General features: G+C 39.2%; 1 protein-coding gene and 1 long non-coding RNA gene across 8 annotated transcripts in view; one reads left to right on the top strand and one right to left on the bottom strand.

Moving 5' to 3' along the window:
* The window catches only part of IMMP2L (inner mitochondrial membrane peptidase subunit 2), an 891621-nt gene that overhangs the window by 860116 nt on the left and 10073 nt on the right, over nucleotides 1-21432 (top strand). The window contains exon 7 of one of the 6 annotated variants that reach the window (XM_047849151.1): nucleotides 1034-1078. The exons of the other annotated variants lie outside the window; for them this stretch is intronic. Within the exon in view, the coding sequence (XP_047705107.1) occupies nucleotides 1034-1042 (9 nt within the window). The 3' untranslated portion in view covers nucleotides 1043-1078. The remainder of the gene's footprint in view (nucleotides 1-1033; nucleotides 1079-21432) is intronic. 6 annotated transcript variants of the gene reach the window in all.
* The window catches only part of LOC125160314 (uncharacterized), a 180917-nt gene continuing 161969 nt past the window's right edge, over nucleotides 2485-21432 (bottom strand). For both annotated transcript variants that reach the window (XR_007150208.1, XR_007150207.1), the window contains one exon: nucleotides 2485-3332. This is a non-coding gene — a long non-coding RNA (uncharacterized LOC125160314). The remainder of the gene's footprint in view (nucleotides 3333-21432) is intronic.

The raw sequence follows: 21432 nt of genomic DNA, 5'->3' as shown, positions 1-21432 counted from the left end.
AATCCCTATATGGTTTTCTGACCCCAAAGCTTCTGCTCTCTACACGCTGCTTACTGATGGCTCCCCACTCTTCTTCCTTGGACCATATGTACATCATGATATTCCAGGAACAGGGGCAGTGTGATGCTGAATTATCAGTGTTATTGATGATTAGAGACCATCTCTTGTGAGTCTCAGACTAAAGAATAAGTTTGGGTTGATCAGTCCCCCACCCCCACCCCCTTGAGTTAAAATTTCTTTGAAGTAATGAAGCAGTTGTCTTTTCAGGTTACGGAAGACACAGAAAAGCCAACAGGAAAAGAAAAACACTTAAAGGAAACGGAAAGCTAATTGGAACCATAGTTTCCAATGTCAGTTAGTACTAGATGCAGTGGGCTAAATATGGCCAGGAATTTTCATGAAGAGATTTCATCCAAGGGCAGTATCTACTTCTGGTGCTTTGTGCATACCTTATTCCTCTCCAGTTTGTTAGAGGAAATGACTGATGACAGTTTCCTAACAGTGGGAGGGTGGCACATGGCATGCATGAGGACAAGAGTGCCAAATCTGTTGAACATTCATCATTAGCCAAGCCTCTCTTCCTCTCCATAGGGCAATAAGTGTTCTACCCAGCAGTGTGACCATAAGGCCTAAGCCCTCCTCACTCTTCAGGTTGAGGTCCTGACAATTTAATATTATCCATGGATTTATAAAGCATCAGGAGTTTTAGTAGTAAATATCAGCTTACTGCACTATCAAAATTGTTTTATAAAAAAATTTTGCTAATTAGCATCAGCGTTCAATTATCTGAGTCAGTGGAGTCAAGTCATGTATAATCCATAGCAGTGGATAATCTCTAGATAATTTGTAACTTTGCCTTGGAAAAAATTAATTTGTCTCTGTTAAATTTTCCTTAGGCTGTTGAACTTATCAACCTTTTCCCAGGCATAGATGCATAAATGTAAAGAAAAAAGATACAATTTAGAATTACTTAATTGAGCAAATATCAATTTGGAATATAGAAATTGTAATAGGTTTTGTCTGTATCTCCTAGGTTCTCTAGGCTCAGGAAGAAGAACTAAGAGCTGCAGTTTTAAAGGTGATTTACAACTATTTCCTCTCCTAAGCTTTGCTCTGTTCTCTCATGCCTAATAGCAATGCTCACCTTTTTACAGCTGAGCATAGGACTGCACCGAAATCTCACAAGCTCTGGTCTAGGGGTACATGTGTTACTGCTCAAGGAAGTTTATTTTTACATATCAGCTGATAGCCTTCTAGCATTATCTTTGAATTGCTGCATTCCCTCAGGTGTCTGTCCTGACCACTTTTACTTTCTAATTCTTCTCTAGGAGAGCACTTTAATTCCCACAAGTACAGCCTGATGATGATTCCTAGATCTCTATGTTGTGCTTCACACATTTGGCTGAACTCTCACAGAGACTTGTCAATTGCACGCAGGATGTGTCCCTGTGACATTCAATAGCAATCTCAGATTGAATAATACAAAAGTGAACTCATTGTTTCTCAAATCTGCTCCTTCTGCCATGATCCCTCTGCTATTAAAGGAATTACTATCTTTCCAGGCAGGGGAGAAAGCAGTCAGCTCCACGATCCCTTCTTTTCTCAGCCCCCATGTCCAATCAGTTGCCAAATCATATCCGATCTGAATCCACATTGTGTCTCGTTTCACTTCTATAATCTGTATATATTAAGCTTATTTCTGTTTTCATGCCATGGATTTAGAACACGAGACAGTGCCACTTCAAAAAGCTCATACCTAGTAAAAGAAACATAACAAAATAGATTATCAATGGACAGTATGATAATTATTAGTTGCCAAGTACCAGTTGCCAAGGCTGGGAGGAAAAAGTGGAAGCCTTCCACATCCTGGAGAAAGTGACATGAAAGTTAGATGAAGGAGATTGATGTAGGTAAAGAGCAGAAGAAAGCCTTTCAGAAAGTAGGAAAAAGTAGTATGTGCAAAGGTACAGAGATGTGAGAGAGGAAGGCCTTTTTAAAGAGGTGTTAAGAAAGATCCAGGTACACATTAAGTGCCAAGAGATAAAGCAGAGGTACATTTATGAAGGGCTGTGTCTACTGTGCCATGAAATTGCAATTTCATTCTCAAAGTAGCCTTTCTTTCCTCTTCCTCTTGACACGATCATATCTCTTGTCAGCCCTCTTGTAAAAAATCTCCTGACTGTTCTCTTGCTCTCTGCTCTTGCCTTTTCTTTTGTTAGATTGCAGTCAGAGGTGGCACCCCTGTTCGATTTTTGAACAGTCTCTTTCCTAATCCTTCACTGGCCTATATTTCCAGATTACACTCATCTTCTGCAACCTCCACTTCTGCCAGACATATCCCATGGATCAAGCTTGTGACAACTGCCTTTTCCTCTTAAGTTATAAACTCCTCAAGGCCAGAGTCTGTGGCTCACCCATCTTGGTAGATTTAAATTCCATGTCCTATGCATTGTACACAGTAGGCTTTTATATATCTGTTGTATTGAGTAATAGGAATATACTTTAGAATCTTGCCACATTTCTTCATTTTTCAAGCTCTTTTATGCACAATGACATAACTGCAGTGCTGTAATAAGCACCAGCTTTCTTGTCACTGTCAACAAGTGTTCCTTACAGCCCAGTGGCTCCTAACATGTCCTGCTGCTACGTATCAGCAACAGTTCCCAGAGTGGCATGGATGTGTACAAACCTTAATGGGCAATGTTTGCTTTTCTCTGCAGAAAATGAAAGGTCTCACTTTTCCCTGGGGTAAAAGCAGTTTTAGGAAGCACTGATGCAGGGCCCCTTGCCAACCTTTACAAATTCCAGGACTCTACACCTCATTTCACTGACAGGTGTGTTGAAAAGGGCTTGGAACTAGGAGTCAGGGCTAGGATTTGCATCCCACCCTAACTAACTGGGTACCTGTAGGCAATATTTCTGAGCCTTTATTTCCTCACCTGTGGAATTAGTAATTAGACTTTAATTCCAAATATCCTTATCAACATTCCTTCACCAGTATTATCATGGTAGCTTACCAGTTATCTTAAATACAAAAATCACAAAGCCATCCTGACTTCCTTCTTTTCATCCTCATTTAAGCAAAAAAGATGTTATTGGAAGGATATTGAATAGTCCACTGAATGTATGGGATGAAAACTAGTTTTCAACATAAGCTGTCCCTATGTTTACACAGGAGCAGGGTGATGAGTTTGGCAGTTGCTGTCACTGGATACTTCCTGGCATTCATCCCTCTGCCAGTAACTCTGATGTTTCTGTGTCTCTGCATCACTCCCTCCATCACTTCAGAGTTCCACATGAGGGCATCCAATTGGCTGAGCCCAGAATAGATCCTGTAGAAAAAAAACACAATTGAGGACATAATATTTAGAAAAGATTATTTAAAAGGCATGCTATGTATCGAGGCTTCTAGATAATAGAAGTTCCTATCATTGGAATAAATTAGATCCTGAGATGACATACAAGATTGCATTGCCTTAGTCCCTTGCAGAATAACATTCACCCAGTTTCCTGTAAGGTGAATCCTGTAAGGTCCCTGGGGGAAGCTACTGCAGTGACACTGTCCATTATGATACTTAGAGTGTCCTGTCACAGACCTGATGTGAGAAAAGTTTGCAGAAATTTAATCAGAGAAAAACTTTCCTCTTGTCCTACAAGAGCTGTGTGAGTTAGCTTGTTCTCCTCTTCACATTGACTCTCAGATAGCCAAGAACCAAGTGTGGGGCTTTCCACAGCAACTGCCTTCCCCCTAATAGCAGTCACTTTTATTTATCTTCTTTTGTTCCTGGTTGTTTATTTTGTAAAGCTCCTCACATTCTCTTTGAAAGAGAGAATAAAAGAGAGGTAGGAAATGGGGAGAGATGGATACTAGCCACCAGTGAACAGAGATAACCATGGTGGTAAAGTGGCTGCATCCACCATAGGAGCAGGCCTGGGAATGGGTATCTGTTTACCTTGTTGTTCCAAATCCTCTTACCCATGGCAAACTAGTCTATCCCTTTGGCTGCCTTCCCACTTGATACAAATATGGTTTAAGACAATGTCAACAACAATAAAGACTTCCACACCTCTTCCCTCATGTATTTATATGAACTGTTTTATCTCCTACATAAAACTAGCATGTGGGTGGGACATCAGCTACTAGAGAGTGCACAAGTAAACAATGAAATATCAGTAATGCCATCCATCTCCTGTGGATTATTGTGGATACTATGAGTTGCTAACTATCCAAATGATATTCAAGTATTTCATCACCTGCTTAATCAAGCTGCAAAATAAGGAGTTAGACCACTTCAACTCCAGTGATTTGATTATGTGGTAAAGAGAGTAGTGCATAAACATTAATCTTGGGAAATTAATTCATGAAAATTAGCTGAACATATCCCTAGAGGCCTGTTTTGTATCTATTTTTGCATAAAATGTTGAACTAACTACTTACTGAAGGGGTCTTGGGGGAACTAGAATGATTATGCATGATTCTGTAGTTATCTAGAGAGAATCATGAAGAGGCCATGAAGTGACCTGAAAATGCATTCTGATTAAAGCTAAGGCTTGAACAGGAAAATTGCTTTGAAATGATTAAAGTTAAAATTGTTGGTAATGAGGGAAAACACTTGTCCTAGAATGAGGAGTTTAAATGAGAGAATCTCGTTTTGAATCTTTTGTAAGGCATATGGCTTTTACTTTTTCATTGAAAAATATTGGGTTGTCTCAATTTGAAGTTCAGTGGAGGGCAAGGAGGACTTGGAGAATGTTCTAGATAAAAATATGACAAAGGATTGTCTTAAGTGAAAATCTTCCCTCAGGAGAGGGAAGTTTAGTATCTTTTAGAATCAGTCCAAATGCACCCACTCAATGGAGCTTTCCTAAGGGTTGGCCAGAGTACTCTGCTTGGGGTAGTTGGCTCCTTTGTATGTCTACTATGTCAGGTATGGTTTATTGAAACATCCATCCTTCCCACCAGGTCATGAGATCCTAGGGGACAGAAATCATCTTTATTGTGTGTATTTCCAACATCTATCAGGGTGCCTGTCCTGCTCAGAACTAAGCCCATAACTCTGATTACCTTTATTCTCCTTGGCAAATATTCACCTTTGGAGATATTTAAAGATATTAGTATTGTATCTCAAATCTTGAAAGGCAGATGTATTTCAGAATTCAGACTTTTCAGATGTTGGAAAGGTGGTATCAGTGTCTATAAACAGTGTCTATAAACAATGTCCATGCCATATGTAACAATACTTGCAGCATAGTCTGGGAAGTTTCTATAATCAAACACATTAATTGTGCAGCAAAAACGAAGAGGCTATTGTAAAGTTGTAATAGGCATAGGGTGCATATATCTTTCTGAATTCGTGTTTTAATTTTCTTTGGGTACATACCAAGAGTGGAATTATGGGATCATACAGTGTTTCTATTTTTAATTTTTTTTAATTTTTTTTAATGTTTATTTATTTTTGAGACAGAGCATGAATGGGGGAGGGTCAAAGAGAGAGGGAGACACAGAATCTGAAGCAGGCTCCAGGCTCTGAACTGTCAGCACAGAGCCCGACGCGGGGCTCGAATTCACAGACTGTGAGATCATGACCTGAGCTGAAGTCGGATGCTTAACTGACTGAGCCACCCAGGCGCCCCTCTATTTTGAATTTTTTAAGGCACCTCCATACTGTTTTCCACAGTGACTATACCAATTTACATTGCCACCAACAGTGTATGAGAGTTCCTTTTTCTCCACATTCTCAACAACATTTGTTTCTTCTCTTTTTGATTTTAGTCATTCTGATAGGTATAAGGCAATATCTCGTTGTGGTTTTGATTTGCCTTTCCCTGATGATGCGTGATGTTTAACATCTTTTCATGGGTCTGTTTGCTGTCTGTATGTTTTTTTGGAAAAATATGTATTCAGGTCGTCTGCCCATTTTTAAATCAAATTGTTTGTGTGTGTGTTGAGTTGTACAAGTTCTTTATATATTTTGGATATTAAGCCCTTATCAGATATATCCTGTGTAAATATCAACTCCCAATCAATAGGTTGCTTTTTAGTTTTGTTGATGGTTTCCTTCACTGTACAAAAGCCTTTTATTCTGATGTAGTCCCAACAGTTTATTTTTGCTTGTTTTCCCTTGTCTTAGGAGACATACCTAGAAAAATGTTGCTACAGGCCATGAACAAAAAGAAATTACTACTGTGTTCTCTTCTAGCATTTTTATGGTTTCAGGTCTCACATTTACGTCTTTAATCCTTTTTGACTTTATTTTTGTGTATGGTGCTAGAAAGTGGTCCAGTTTTACTCTTTTGCATGTAACTGTACCATTTTCCCATCATTTGTTGAAGAGACTTGTTTTATCCCCATTGTATATTCTTTACTGCTTTATCATAGATTAATTGATGATATGAGTGTGGGTTTATTTCTGGACTGCAGAATTATTTAAAATAGCCAAAACAAGAAAGCAACCCAAGTGTCCATTGGTAAAGAGGATGTAGTGTGTGTGTGTGTGTGTGTGTGTGTGTGTACACACATACATACATACAGAAGTTTATGCAGCCATAAAAAGGATGAGTGAGATCTTGACATCTGTAAAAACTGGATAGACCTATAGGGTATTAAGCTAAGTGAAATATGTCACACTGAGAAAGACAAATACCATAGGAATTCACTCATATGTGGACTCTGTAAAACAAAATAATTGAATACAAACAAATAACAGAAGCATCCCTATAAAGACAGAGAACAAACTGATGGTTGCCAGAGGGGAGGCAAGTGGGGGGTAGGCAAAATGGGTGAAAGGGAGTGGGAGATACAAGTTTCCAGTTATGGAATGAATAAGTCATGGGAATAACAGGTACAGCATAGGGAATATAGTCAATGATACTGTAGTAGCATTGTATGGTAACAGATGGTAGCTACACTTGTGAGCATAGCATAATATAGAGAGAACTTGAATCACTGTGTTGTATACCTGAAACTAGTGTAACGCTGTGTGTTAACTATATTGAAACAAATTTTTTTTCAATTAAAATGGCCACTTAAAAATTATGAATAGGCACACAGCATGAAATAAAGACTAGAATTTTATAACTGTTAGGTCAGGTCAGGTTTTGCTACCAGAGAGTTACAAAAATAAATAGATAAATAAAACATGATTTTAGGGGGAGCTCTTTGACTTTTGGAATTGCGGTAAGATATTGTAGTCCAGTGTTACATCTTCAGGAAGGAAGGCCTTCTCATCTCAGGGAAGTATTCCTGGGTACAAGAACCCTTACTCTTGTCAGTTCAGGGAGGAGGGAGAGAATAGTGCTGGGTTTTTCTGAATGGTTACATGTTCTCATAACTGGCATTGCTACCAGAGTCCCTACAAGAAGGGGTGAAGCAAGTGTGCCACCACTGCCTCTGTGCCTTTGCTGTTTCTCCTCAGCTTTAACCTATTTCTTCTCTTTTCTAGAGCCTCCTTTTGTGTTCTGCACAATTCTTGGGCAGACCCGCATGTTCTTTATTCACTTAAACAACCAAAGCTTTGCTGTTATTTGTCTTTGAGTAGATCCAAGTCAGTGATTACTTTAGAAAGGGAGCAGTCTATACACATGTTTTGTTTAGAGGGCTTATGTTTACCTATTCAATATGGCACGGATAAGAATCTTAGAAATGTATGTGGATGACGGGCCAGTACTATTCTCTTTATGACCCTTGACAAATCCGTATTTGTTAATACGTGTTTAAAAATAGAGTAGGTGGTTGCGGCAAGATGGCGGCTTAGGAGGACGCTGGGCTCACCGCACGTCCTGCTGATCACTTAGATTCCATCTACACCTGCCTAAATAACCCAGAAAACCACCAGAGGATTAGCAGAACAGAGTCGCCGGAGCCAAACGCAGACGAGAGGCCCACGGAAGAGGGTAGGAAGGGCGGCGAGGCGGTGCGCGCTCCACGGACTGGCGGGAGGGAGCCGGGGCGGAGGGGCGGCTCGCCGGCCAAGCAGAGCCCCCGAGTCGGGCTTGCAAAAGCGGAGGGGCCTGACGGACTGTGTTCCGACAGCAAGCGCGACTTAGCGTCTGGGAGGTCATAAGTTAACAGCTCTGCTCGGAAAGCGGGAAGGCTGGAGGACAAAGGGAGGGAGAGCTGCTGAGCCCCCTGACAACAGAGCTCAGTTTGGTGGGGAACAAAGGCGCTTGCCAGCGCCATTTCCCCCGCCCATCCCCCAGCCGAAATCCCAAAGGGAACCGGTTCCTGCCAGGGAACTTGCTCGCTCCGCGCAAACACCCAACTCTGCGCTTCTGCGGAACCAAACCTCCGGCAGCAGACCTGACTCCCTCCCGCTGCCACAGGGCCCCTCCTGAAGTGGATCACCTAAGGAGAAGCGATCTAAGCCTGCCCCTCCTGCCCCCGAGCACCTTGCCTACCCACCCCAGCTAATACGCCAGATCCCCAGCATCACAAGCCTGGCAGGGTGCAAGTAGCCCAGACGAGCCACACCACCCCACAGTGAATCCCGCCCCTAGGAGAGGGGAAGAGAAGGCACACACCAGTCTGACTGTGGCCCCAGCGGTGGGCTGGGGGCAGACATTAGGTCTGACTGCGGCCCCGCCCACCAACTCCAGGTATACACCACAGCACAGGGGAAGTGCCCTGCAGGTCCTCACCACGCCAGGGACTATCCAAAATGACCAAGCGGAAGAACTCCCCTCAGAAGAATCTCCAGGAAATAACAACAGCTAATGAGCTGATCAAAAAGGATTTAAATAATATAACAGAAAGTGAATTTAGAATAATAGTCATAAAATTAATCGCTGGGCTTGAAAACAGTATACAGGACAGCAGAGAATCTCTTGCTACAGAGATCAAGGGACTAAGGAACAGTCACGAGGAGCTGAAAAACGCTTTAAACGAAATGCATAACAAAATGGAAACCACCACAGCTCGGCTTGAAGAGGCAGAGGAGAGAATAGGTGAACTAGAAGATAAAGTTATGGAAAAAGAGGAAGCTGAGAAAAAGAGAGATAAAAAAATCCAGGAGTATGAGGGGAAAATTAGAGAATTAAGTGATACACTAAAAAGAAATAATATACGCATAATTGGTATCCCAGAGGAGGAAGAGAGAGGGAAAGGTGCTGAAGGGGTACTTGAAGAAATCATAGCTGAGAACTTCCCTGAACTGGGGAAGGAAAAAGGCATTGAAATCCAAGAGGCACAGAGAACTCCCTTCAGACGTAACTTGAATCGATCTTCTGCACGACATATCATAGTGAAACTGGCAAAATACAAGGATAAAGAGAAAATTCTGAAAGCAGCAAGGGGTAAACGTGCCCTCACATATAAAGGGAGACCTATAAGACTCGTGACTGATCTCTCTTTTGAAACTTGGCAGGCCAGAAAGAATTGGCAAGAGATTTTCAGGGTGCTAGACAGAAAAAATATGCAGCCAAGAATCCTTTATCCAGCAAGTCTGTCATTTAGAATAGAAGGAGAGATAAAGGTCTTCCCAAACAAACAAAAACTGAAGGAATTTGTCACCACTAAACCAGCCCTACAAGAGATCCTAAGGGGGACCCTGTGAGACAAAGTCCCAGAGACATCACTATAAGCATAAAACATACAGACATCACAATGACTCTAAACCCGTATCTTTCTATAATAACACTGAATGTAAATGGATTAAATGCGCCAACCAAAAGACATAGGGTATCAGAATGGATAAAAAAACAAGACCCATCTATTTGCTGTCTACAAGAGACTCATTTTAGACCTGAGGACACCTTTAGATTGAGAGTGAGGGGATGGAGAACTATTTATCATGCGACTGGAAGCCAAAAGAAAGCTGGAGTAGCCATACTTATATCAGACAAACTAGACTTTAAATTAAAGGCTGTAACAAGAGATGAAGAAGGACATTATATAATAGTTACAGGGTCTATCCATCAGGAAGAGCTAACAATTATCAATGTCTATGCACCGAATACCGGAGCCCCCAAATATATAAAACAATTACTCATAAACATAAGCAACCTCATTGATAAGAATGTGGTAATTGCAGGGGACTTTAATACACCACTTACAGAAATGGATAGATCAACTAGACACACGGTCAATAAAGAAACAAGGGCCCTGAATGAGACATTGGATGAGATGGACTTGACAGATATATTTAGAACTCTGCATCCCAAAGCAACAGAATATACTTTCTTCTCGAGTGCACATGGAACATTCTCCAAGATAGATCATATACTGGGTCACAAAACAGCCCTTCATAAGTTTACAAGAATTGAAATTATACCATGCTTACTTTCAGACCACAATGCCATGAAGCTTGAAATCAACCACAGGAAAAAGTCTGGAAAACCTCCAAAAGCATGGAGGTTAAAGAACACCCTACTAACGAATGAGTGGGTCAACCAGGCAATTAGAGAAGAAATTAAAAAATATATGGAAACAAACGAAAATGAAAATACAACAATCCAAACGCTTTGGGACGCAGCAAAGGCAGTCCTGAGAGGAAAATACATTGCAATCCAGGCCTATCTGAAGAAACAAGAAAAATCCCAAATACAAAATCTAACAGCACACCTAAAGGAACTAGAAGCAGAACAGCAAAGGCAGCCTAAGCCCAGCAGAAGAAGAGAAATAATAAAGATCAGAGCAGAAATAAACAATATAGAAACTAAAAAAACTGTAGAGCAGATCAACGAAACCAAGAGTTGGTTTTTTGAAAAAATAAACAAAATTGACAAACCTCTAGCCAGGCTTCTCAAAAAGAAAAGGGAGATGACCCAAATAGATAAAATCATGAATGAAAATGGAATTATTACAACCAATCCCTCAGAGATACAAACAATTATCAGGGAATACTATGAAAACTTATATGCCAACAAATTGGACAACCTGGAAGAAATGGACGAATTCCTGAACACCCACACGCTTCCAAAACTCAATCAGGAGGAAATAGAAAGCTTGAACAGACCCATAACCAGCGAAGAAATTGAATCGGTTATCAAAAATCTCCCAACAAATAAGAGTCCAGGACCAGATGGCTTCCCAGGGGAGTTCTACCAGACGTTTAAAGCAGAGATAATACCTATCCTTCTCAAGCTATTCCAAGAAATAGAAAGGGAAGGAAAACTTCCAGACTCATTCTATGAAGCCAGTATTACTTTGATTCCTAAACCAGACAGAGACCCAGTAAAAAAAGAGAACTACAGGCCAATATCCCTGATGAATATGGATGCAAAAATTCTCAATAAGATACTAGCAAATCGAATTCAACGGCATATAAAAAGAATTATTCACCATGATCAAGTGGGATTCATTCCTGGGATGCAGGGCTGGTTCAACATTCGCAAATCAATCAACGTGATACATCACATTAACAAAAAAAGAGAGAAGAACCATATGATCCTGTCAATCGATGCAGAAAAGGCCTTCGACAAAATCCAGCACCCTTTCTTAATAAAAACCCTTGAGAAAGTCGGGATAGAAGGAACATACTTAAAGATCATAAAAGCCATTTATGAAAAGCCCACAGCTAACATCATCCTCAACGGGGAAAAACTGAAAGCTTTTTCCCTGAGATCAGGAACACGACAAGGATGCCCACTCTCACCGCTGCTGTTTAACATAGTGCTGGAAGTTCTAGCATCAGCAATCAGACAACAAAAGGAAATCAAAGGCATCAAAATTGGCAAAGATGAAGTCAAGCTTTCGCTTTTTGCAGATGACATGATATTATACATGGAAAATCCGATAGACTCCACCAAAAGTCTGCTAGAACTGATACAGGAATTCAGCAAAGTTGCAGGCTACAAAATCAATGTACAGAAATCAGTTGCATTCTTATACACTAACAATGAAGCAACAGAAAGACAAATAAAGAAACTGATCCCATTCACAATTGCACCAAGAAGCATAAAATACCTAGGAATAAATCTAACCAAAGATGTAAAGGATCTGTATGCTGAAAACTATAGAAAGCTTCTGAAGGAAATTGAAGAAGATTTAAAGAAATGGAAAGACATTCCCTGCTCATGGATTGGAAAAATAAATATTGTCAAAATGTCAATACTACCCAAAGCTATCTACACATTCAATGCAATCCCAATCAAAATTGCACCAGCATTCTTCTCGAAACTAGAACAAGCAATCCTAAAATTCATATGGAACCACAAAAGGCCCCGAATAGCCAAAGGAATTTTGAAGAAGAAGACCAAAGCAGGAGGCATCACAATCCCAGACTTTAGCCTCTACTACAAAGCTGTCATCATCAAGACAGCATGGTATTGGCACCAAAACAGACACATAGACCAATGGAATAGAATAGAAACCCCAGAACTAGACCCACAAACGTATGGCCAACTCATCTTTGACAAAGCAGGAAAGAACATCCACTGGAAAAAAGACAGCCTCTTTAACAAATGGTGCTGGGAGAACTGGACAGCAACATGCAGAAGGTTGAAACTAGACCACTTTCTCACACCATTCACAAAAATAAACTCAAAATGGATAAAGGACCTAAATGTGAGACAGGAAACCATCAAAACCTTAGAGGAGAAAGCAGGAAAAGACCTCTCTGACCTCAGCCGTAGCAATCTCTTACTCGACACATCCCCAAAGGCAAGGGAATTAAAAGCAAAAGTGAATTACTGGGACCTTATGAAGATAAAAAGCTTCTGCACAGCAAAGGAAACAACCAACAAAACTAAAAGGCAACCAACGGAATGGGAAAAGATATTTGCAAATGACATATCGGACAAAGGGCTAGTATCCAAAATCTATAAAGAGCTCACCAAACTCCACACCCGAAAAACAAATAACCCAGTGAAGAAATGGGCAGAAAACATGAATAGACACTTCTCTAAAGAAGACATCCGGATGGCCAACAGACACATGAAAAGATGTTCAGCATCGCTCCTTATCAGGGAAATACAAATCAAAACCACACTCAGGTATCACCTCACGCCAGTCAGAGTGGCCAAAATGAACAAATCAGGAGACTATAGATGCTGGAGAGGATGTGGAGAAACGGGAACCCTCTTGCACTGTTGGTGGGAATGCAAATTGGTGCAGCCGCTCTGGAAAGCAGTGTGGAGGTTCCTCAGAAAATTAAAAATAGACCTACCCTATGACCCAGCAATAGCACTGCTAGGAATTTATCCAAGGGATACAGGAGCACTGATGCATAGGGCCACTTGTACCCCAATGTTCATAGCAGCACTCTCAACAATAGCCAAATTATGGAAAGAGCCTAAATGTCCATCAACTGATGAATGGATAAAGAAATTGTGGTTTATATACACAATGGAATATTACATGGCAATGAGAAAAAATGAAATATGGCCTTTTGTAGCAACGTGGATGGAACTGGAGAGTGTGATGCTAAGTGAAATAAGCCATACAGAGAAAGACAGATACCATATGGTCTCACTCTTATGTGGATCCTGAGAAACTTAACAGGAACCCATGGGGGAGGGGAAGGAAAAAAAAAAAAAAAAGGTTAGAATGGGAGAGAGCCAAAGCATAAGAGACTGTTAAAAACTGAGAACAAACTGAGGGTTGATGGGGGGTGGGAGGGAGGAGAGGGTGGGTGATGGGTATTGAGGAGGGCACTTTTTGGGATGAGCACTGGGTGTTGTATGGAAACCAATTTGTCAATAAATTTCAGAAAAAAAAAAAAAAAATAAAAAAAAAAATAAAAATAGAGTAGGTAGTGTCATTTCTTTCAGTCTTTAAAAATAGCCATTTCATAACATTTTTTTAAACTGCAATGGCTTATCTTTGAATATGATACTTGCTTTTGTGTGTATTTACAAGAAAGGTCACTTCTATGCTACCTGGTAAAGGAATTATATTCTGCTCTTTTCACACCATGCCCTTCTCCACCCCCACCTTTGTCTTTTAGGTTGTTTTAAGACATGCCTTTAGTAATGTTGCTGTTGATGTCCGGTGTTGACATTCACAAAAATGGTGACTACAGAGAGTGGGGTCAAAAAGGCAAATCTCTGCAATGTCAGGACATCCCTTTCTATGGAGCAGAGTACTATGGACACCCACTATTGATCTCACTCTGTTTCTTCTCTGAGTAAAGGATTGTTACATCCAGTACCTGACTGCATTGAGTTTTCTTTGGTGACTCTGATACCAAGAAACAGTCGGTGAAGTGATGGACTCCTACTCCTAGTGATTAGTATTGTGATAATTTAAGCTATCATGCAATTGGAGTCCCTCCATGGGATTAATTAACTGGTTCATGGTGCCCTATTCCTTTGGGATTGATAACTAGGGCATGGTACTCTGGTCTACACTCTCCATTTGCAGCATCGTGTTAAGTGCACAGTACCAAAGCAGAGGCTGTGAGTGAAGTCCCGTGTTTCTCTGCAGTCACCTGCTCTTTATGTGCCACTCACATCCCTGGTCTCCATAGCAAGACAGTAAGTTGTCTCCATAGTAAGACAACATCTTTCTTTGTGTTACCCAAATCCAGAAAGAGTTGACAACCTCTGTCAGTGCAGCACGGAGAAGTGTCACCTGGATACCACCGTGAGAAGATTGATGGTGATGTTGTATTCAAGAAAATTTTTATGTGTGGAGGAGGACAAATAGCAAGAATGGTGGTCTATTACCCAAATAACCCGTGGGACTCATCCCAGGGGTTTGGGAATCATTTATAAGTTTCTCTCCTCCCTAATATCATTAACTTGGTTTGGAAGTAAATGGTGGTCACCAGAGGCAATCCAAACCAATTTTCTTTGCCTGTATAATATATTCAAAAAATTCTTACAATGCAGTAAATAGGTTGTAAAATTTAAGTCTAGGCATTACATATATGTGTTTTAAATTACATACTGTATCTTGAAAATAATTTTTTGAGACTGAAAGAACCATACCCCAGTTTTTTGGTAGCACTAGTTTATGGTCAGTCTGTTGTGGCACATCATCTATGAAGCTCTCCTGTCACTTACTACTATTTTCTGAAAAACTTTGGATGTCTCTCTTTAGGTAGGTTAGGGAATTTCCTTGATGTCCAGATAATAAAATATAGCATTTCCAGATTTAAGCTTTCTTTACTCAACATTCACTCATTCAACAGATATTTACTGCTGACAAGTATTTCATGATCTTGTCCAATATATTATGCTAATTTCTAATATAGAAAAGGTAAGATATAGGCTCTGCTGTCATAAATATTATAGAATCTAGATTATAGACCAGGAACTGGCAAACTATGGCCTTTGGATGAAATTCAGCTTGGTGCTTTTTTGTTTTTTATTTTTGTAAATAAAATTTTGTTATAACAAATCTTATAGTCACTTATATATTGCCTGTAGCTGCTCTGTGCTACAAACCAATGACAGTTGAATACTTGGAACAAATACTGTATAGTCTGTAAGCCTAAATAAGTTACCTCTGGCTATTATAGAAAAAGTTGGCCAACTATTGCTATAGACATGGAAACATAATTATTTAATATCATAAGAGAAGCAGGACATTACAGGGAGGAGCAGCATGAATTTTTAACCACACCTTTTTCAAATCCTGGTTCTATCATATACTAGACTCATAACTTTCAGCATAAGGCTTACTATTTCTAAGCCCAAGTATTCTTTTCTGCAAATGAAAATAACGTCTATTCCACAAGTTTAATATAAGGAATAAGAGAATGTCTATCTGAAACATTTCGGATATAACTATAGTCATTAAGTGTTCCCTGTCTCAAAAGAAGGGGATGACCATGTGTCCTGGAGACATATGTATGCCTCTTGACCAACCATAATTATTAATAGCCTTCTTCACTCTAAAGTTTCCCAAGGCGTATAATATATTACATGGCCAACACTATGCCTAGAGATTTTTTAGAATTTCAATTCAAATATACTTGACAGCATTACATTAGTTTCAGGTGTACAATATAGTGATTCAACAGTTGTATACATTACTCAGTGTTCATCACTATAAGTGTACTCTTAATCCCTTTCACATATTTCACCCATCCCCCCAACCCCCCCCTCTGTTAACCATCAGTTTATTCTCAATTTGAGTGTTTTTTTTGTTTCCCTCTTTTTTTGTTTTGTTTCTTAAATTCCATATATGAGTGAAATGATATATTTGTCTTTCTCTGACTTATTTCACTTAGCATTATACTTTCCAGATTCATCCATGTGGTTGCAAATGGCAAGATATCATTCTTTTTTATGGCTGAGTAATATTCCATATATATATATATATATATATATATATATATATATATATATATATATATACATATAAATGTCTTCTTTATCAATTCATCTATCAATGGACACTTGGGCTGCCTCCATAATTTGGCTATTGTAAATAAGGCTGCAATAAACATAGGGGTGCATATATCTTTTTGAAATAGTGTTTTTATACTCTTTGGGTAATACCCAGTAATGAAATTCATGGATCATAGGGTAGATCTACTTTTGATCTTTTAAGAAATATCCATGCTGTTTTCCACAGTGGCTGCACTAGTTTTCATTTCCATGGACATGCACAAGAATTCATTTTTTCTTCACATCCTCACCAACACTTGTTTCTGGTGGTTTTGATTTGATTCTGACAGGTGTGAGGTGATAGCTTACTGTGGTTTTAATTTGTATGTACCTGATGATTAGTGATGTTTATGTGTCTGTTAGCAATCTGTTATGTTCTCTGGACAAATGGATATTTCTTCTGCCCATTTTTTAATTGGACTATTTGTTTTGGGGGTGTTGACTTGTATAAGTTTTTTATATACTCTGGATACTAACCTTTATGGTCTATGCCATTAATAAGTATCTTCTCCCATTCAGTAGATTGTCTTGGTTTTGTTGATTGTTTTCTTTGCTGTGCAGAAGCTTTTATTTAAACAAAATTTTTTTAAATGTTTGTTTTTGAGAGAGCACAAGTGGGGAAAGGGCAGACAGAAGGAAACACAGAATCCAAAGTAGGCTCCAGGCTCTGAGCTGTTGGCACAGAGCCCAAGCGGGGCTTGAACCCACAAACCGTGAGATCATAACCTGAGCTGAAGTCAGATACCCAACTGACTGAGCCACCTAGGTGCCCCAAAAGCTTTTAATTTTAATGTAACCCCAATAGTTTGTTTTTTGTTTCCCTTGACTCAGGAGATATATCTAGAAAAATGTTACTACAGCCAATGCCAAAGAAATTAGAGCCTGTGCTCTCTTCACGATTTTTATGGTCTCAGGTCTCACATTCAGGTCCTTAATCCATTTTGATTCTGTTTTTGTCTATGGTGTAAGAAAGTGATCAAGTTTAAATCATTTGCATTTAGCTGTCCACTTTTCCCAGCACCATTTGTTGAAGGGACTTTTTCCTATTGCATGTTCTTGCCTCCTTTGTCAAAGATTAATTGACCATATAATCATGGGTTCATTTCTAGGCTCTCTTTCCTCTTCTGTTGATCTGTGTGTCTATTTTTGTGCCAGTATCATACTGTTTTGCTTATTAGACCCTTGTAGTGTATCTTGAAATCTGGGATTGTAATACCTCCAGTTTTGGTTGTGTCTTTAAAGATTGCTTTGGCTATTCAAGGTCTTTAGTTCTAGTTCTGAAAAAATTGTTTTGGTATTTTGATAGGAATTGTATTAAATCTGTAGATTGTTTTGGGTATTACTGACATTTTAACAGTATTCTTTCATTCCATGAGCATGGAATATCTTTCCATTTTTTTGTTTTGTTTTCACTTTCTTTCCTCTGTGTTTTATAGTTTTCAGAGTACAGGTCTTTCATCTCCTTGGTTATGCTTATTCCTAGGTATTATTTTTGGTACAATTGTAGAGGAGATTGTTTTATCTTTCTGCTGCTTCATTATTAGTGTATAGGAAGGAATGTAACTGACTTCTGTATATTGATTTTGAATTCTTTACTGAATTCATTTATCAGTTCTAGTAGTTTTTGGGTGGAGTCTTTTGGGTTTCCTGTATCTAGTTTCATATCATCTGCAAACAGTGACAGTTTTACTTCTTTTTTGGCCATTTGGATGCCTTCTATTTCTTTTTCTTGTCTGATTATTGTGGCTACTACTTCTAGTGTTGTATTAAATAAATAAAAATGGTGGGAGTTGACCTTGTCTTATTCCTGATCTTAGGGGAAAAGTTCTAAGTTTTTTTTTACCACTGAGTATGGTGTTCACTGTGGGTTTTTCATATATGTCCCTTATTATATTGAGATATATATTCCCTGTATACCTACTTTGTTGAGGGTTTTAATAATGAATCAATGTACTTTGTCAAATTCTTTACCTATGAAAACAATCATATTTTTTTATCCTTTCTCTTGTTGACACATGTATCATGTTGACTGATTTGCAAATAGTGAACCACCCTTGTATCCCAGATCTAAATCCCAGTTGATTGTGGTGAATGACTTTTGAAATGTATGTTGGATTCAGTTTGTCAGTATTTTGTTGAGGATTTTTGCATCTATGTTCATCATAGATAATGGCCTATCGTTGTCCTTTCTTGTAGTATCATTATCTAGTTTTGGTATCAGGGAGAAAGCTGGCCTCCTAGAATGAATGTGGAAGGTTTATTTCTCTTCTATTATTTGGAATAGTTTAAGAAGAATAGGTATTAACTCTTCTTTAAATGTTTGGTAGAATTCACCTGTGAAGCTCTCTTGTCCTGGATTTGTTTCCTGGCAGTTTTTTGATTACTGATTTAATTTCATTACTGGTAGTCAGTCTGTTCAAATTTTTTATTTCTTCCTGCTCCAGTTTTTGGAGTTTATGTTTTGAAGAATATATCCATTTCTTTTAGATTGTCTAATTTGTTGGCATATAATTTTTAATAATCTTTTATAATCTTTCATATTTTGGTTGTTATTTCTCCTCTTTAATTTGTGATTTTGTTTGAGTCCTTTCTCTATTTTCTTTTAATATATGCTCTCATCTTTATTATTTTCTTCTGCTGGTTTGGGATTAGTTTTTTCTTTTCTAGCTCCTTCAGGTGTAAGGTTGTTTTCTGAGATTTTTCTTACTTCTTGAGGTAGGTCTGAATTGGTATAAACTTCCCTGTGAGAACAGCTTTTGCTACAATCCAAAGATTTTAGAATCTTGTTTTCATTTTCACCTATCTCCATGTACTTTTTTATTTCCTCTTTGATTTCTTGGTTGACCTATTCATTGTTTAGTAGCATATTATTTAACCTTCTTGTATCTATAGTCTAAATAGATTTTTTCTTTTGTTTGATGTCTAATTTCATAGCATTTTGGACAGAAAAGACTCATGGTATGACGTTACTCTTTTTAAATTTGTTGAGACTTGTTTTGTGGCCTAATATGTGATCTATTCAAGTGCACAGGGAACGGTCTCCAGAAAAAAAATGTTTATTCTCTTTCAGGATGGAATATTCTGAATATATCTGTTATATCCATCTGGTTGAGTATGCCATTCAAAGCCACTGTTCCCTTGTTAGTTTTCCTTTTGGATGATCTATCCATTGATGTAAGTAGGGTGTTAAAGTCCCCTATTATTGTATTACTATTATTAGGTGCTTTATGTTTGTTGTTAGCTACTTTATATATTTTGTTTCTTTCATGTTGGGTGCATAAATATTTACAATTGTTATAACTTCTTACTGGATTGCTCCTTTTATGATTATATAGTGTCCTTTGTCTCATTACAGTCTGTTTTAAAGTCTATTTTGTATGATGTAAGTATTGCTACTCCCATTTTATTTCACTTCCATTTGCATGATAAATGCTTTTCCATTCCTTCACTTTGAGTTTGTGTGTTTCTTTTTTGTTTTAAATGTTTATTTTTGAGACAGAGCATGCGCACAAGTGGGGAGGGGCAGAGAGAGGATCTGAAGCGGGCTTGTGGTGCCAGCAGAGACCCCGATGCCAGGGCTTCAACTCATGAACTGTTGAAGTGTGAGATCATGACTTGAGCCAAAGTTGGCTGCTCAACTGACTGAGCCGTACAGGTGCCCCTGAATTTGCATGCTTCTTCAGGTCTGAAATGAGTTTCCTGTAGGCAGTGTATAGATGGATCTTGTTTTTTGTTTTGTTTTTCTATTCCATCAACCTGTGTCTTTTGAATTGAGTGTTTAGTCCACTTACATTCAAACTAAATATTGACAGGTATGTACTTACTCCCATTTTGTTACTTGGTTTACGGTTGTTGTGGTAGTTCTCTGTTCCTTTCTTCTCTTGCTCTCTTCTCTTACAGTTTGCATTCTGCAAGAGGGAACCTACAGCTGCCCCAAACCAAGGCAGGAAGGGTTGGAGGGGTGGAGTAGTTGAAGCATGAGGATGGAGGTGTGTGGGTACACTGTTAGCAAGCTAGGTAGTAAGTGTTGGCCCTGGTTTCTATAGGCTGCATGTCTAAGCTGGGGGTGGGGGAATGAAATGGCTTCTGCCCGCACTTTTCTTTCCTGAGAAATCTCCCAAGGATCCTCCCCTTCCAGCACATGCCCTAAGATAAGTAAACAAATTTCCCTCTTTTATACCCCAGCCATTTTTCAAACTGCTCTTTCTATGCTGTATCTCTGCAGAGCACTTTGTTGTGCTCTTTAAAGGCATGGACTCAGTTTCCTCTAGCCTTCCCTGCTCTCCCAGAGCACAGCCTGCTGAGTTTGAAAGTTCCGGGTGTTAAGCCTCACTTATGTAAGAACACATGAAATTTGACCCCTCTGGTTTTCAAAGCCAAATGTTACGGGAATTCATCTTCTGGGTGAGGTTTCCCATGCCTGTTGTGAGGGTCTCTTTCTTTCCTCCCTCCATGCCTGAGGTGTCCCTCCCTCTTGGTAACAGTCCCTGCAAGTCCATTTAGATCCCAACCATATCCCTGCTCTTCCTACCCTCTTTGATATGGCCTCTTCTCCACATTTTGCTGTGGAGAGTCTTTTCTGCCAGCCTCAGGTCTTTGCCTGGGTAATTTATACTGATACGGGTGTTATCTAGTTGCATCGGTAGGAGGAGGTGATCTTAGGCTCCTTCTACTCTGCCATTTTCCCCCAAAGGCCCTTTCTTTTCTTTTTTAAGAACCTTCTTTTTAAGAACCTGATATTGGGTAGACCATCACCAGGCCTCAGTTCCTTAAAAAGGAACAAATGGTTGAGAATTGCGGTGGCTGGAAGGGCTCCATGGAAAAGTTAGGCTACACTGGGTTTTATAGGAAGGTCCCAGGGATATGAGGAAGAGGATTACAAACTGAGTACAGAAGCCATCAGAAGCAGGAAGGTGGGCATGATATGTGGAGTTGGGTATACCATGGAGGCCCTTAGAGTAGAACTTGCATACTGAGAAATCTTGTAGGTAAGTTTGGAAAGATGTGGGTATAAAGGATGTTGGACGACAGAGTGGAAAGCTGACTGACTTCTTTAAGCTCTGGGAAATCGACAATTCATTTAAACAGTGTTCTTCCAAGTTCCAGTGTTGTTTCAGTTTGATTTGACCTTCAGAATTGTAGGTAATTTAATAATGC

Source organism: Prionailurus viverrinus, chromosome A2 (genome assembly GCF_022837055.1).
Source record: "Prionailurus viverrinus isolate Anna chromosome A2, UM_Priviv_1.0, whole genome shotgun sequence".
Taxonomy (NCBI): domain Eukaryota; kingdom Metazoa; phylum Chordata; class Mammalia; order Carnivora; family Felidae; genus Prionailurus; species Prionailurus viverrinus.
Note: the sequence above shows the minus strand (reverse complement) of the source record. Positions and strands in the feature narration are given on the sequence as shown.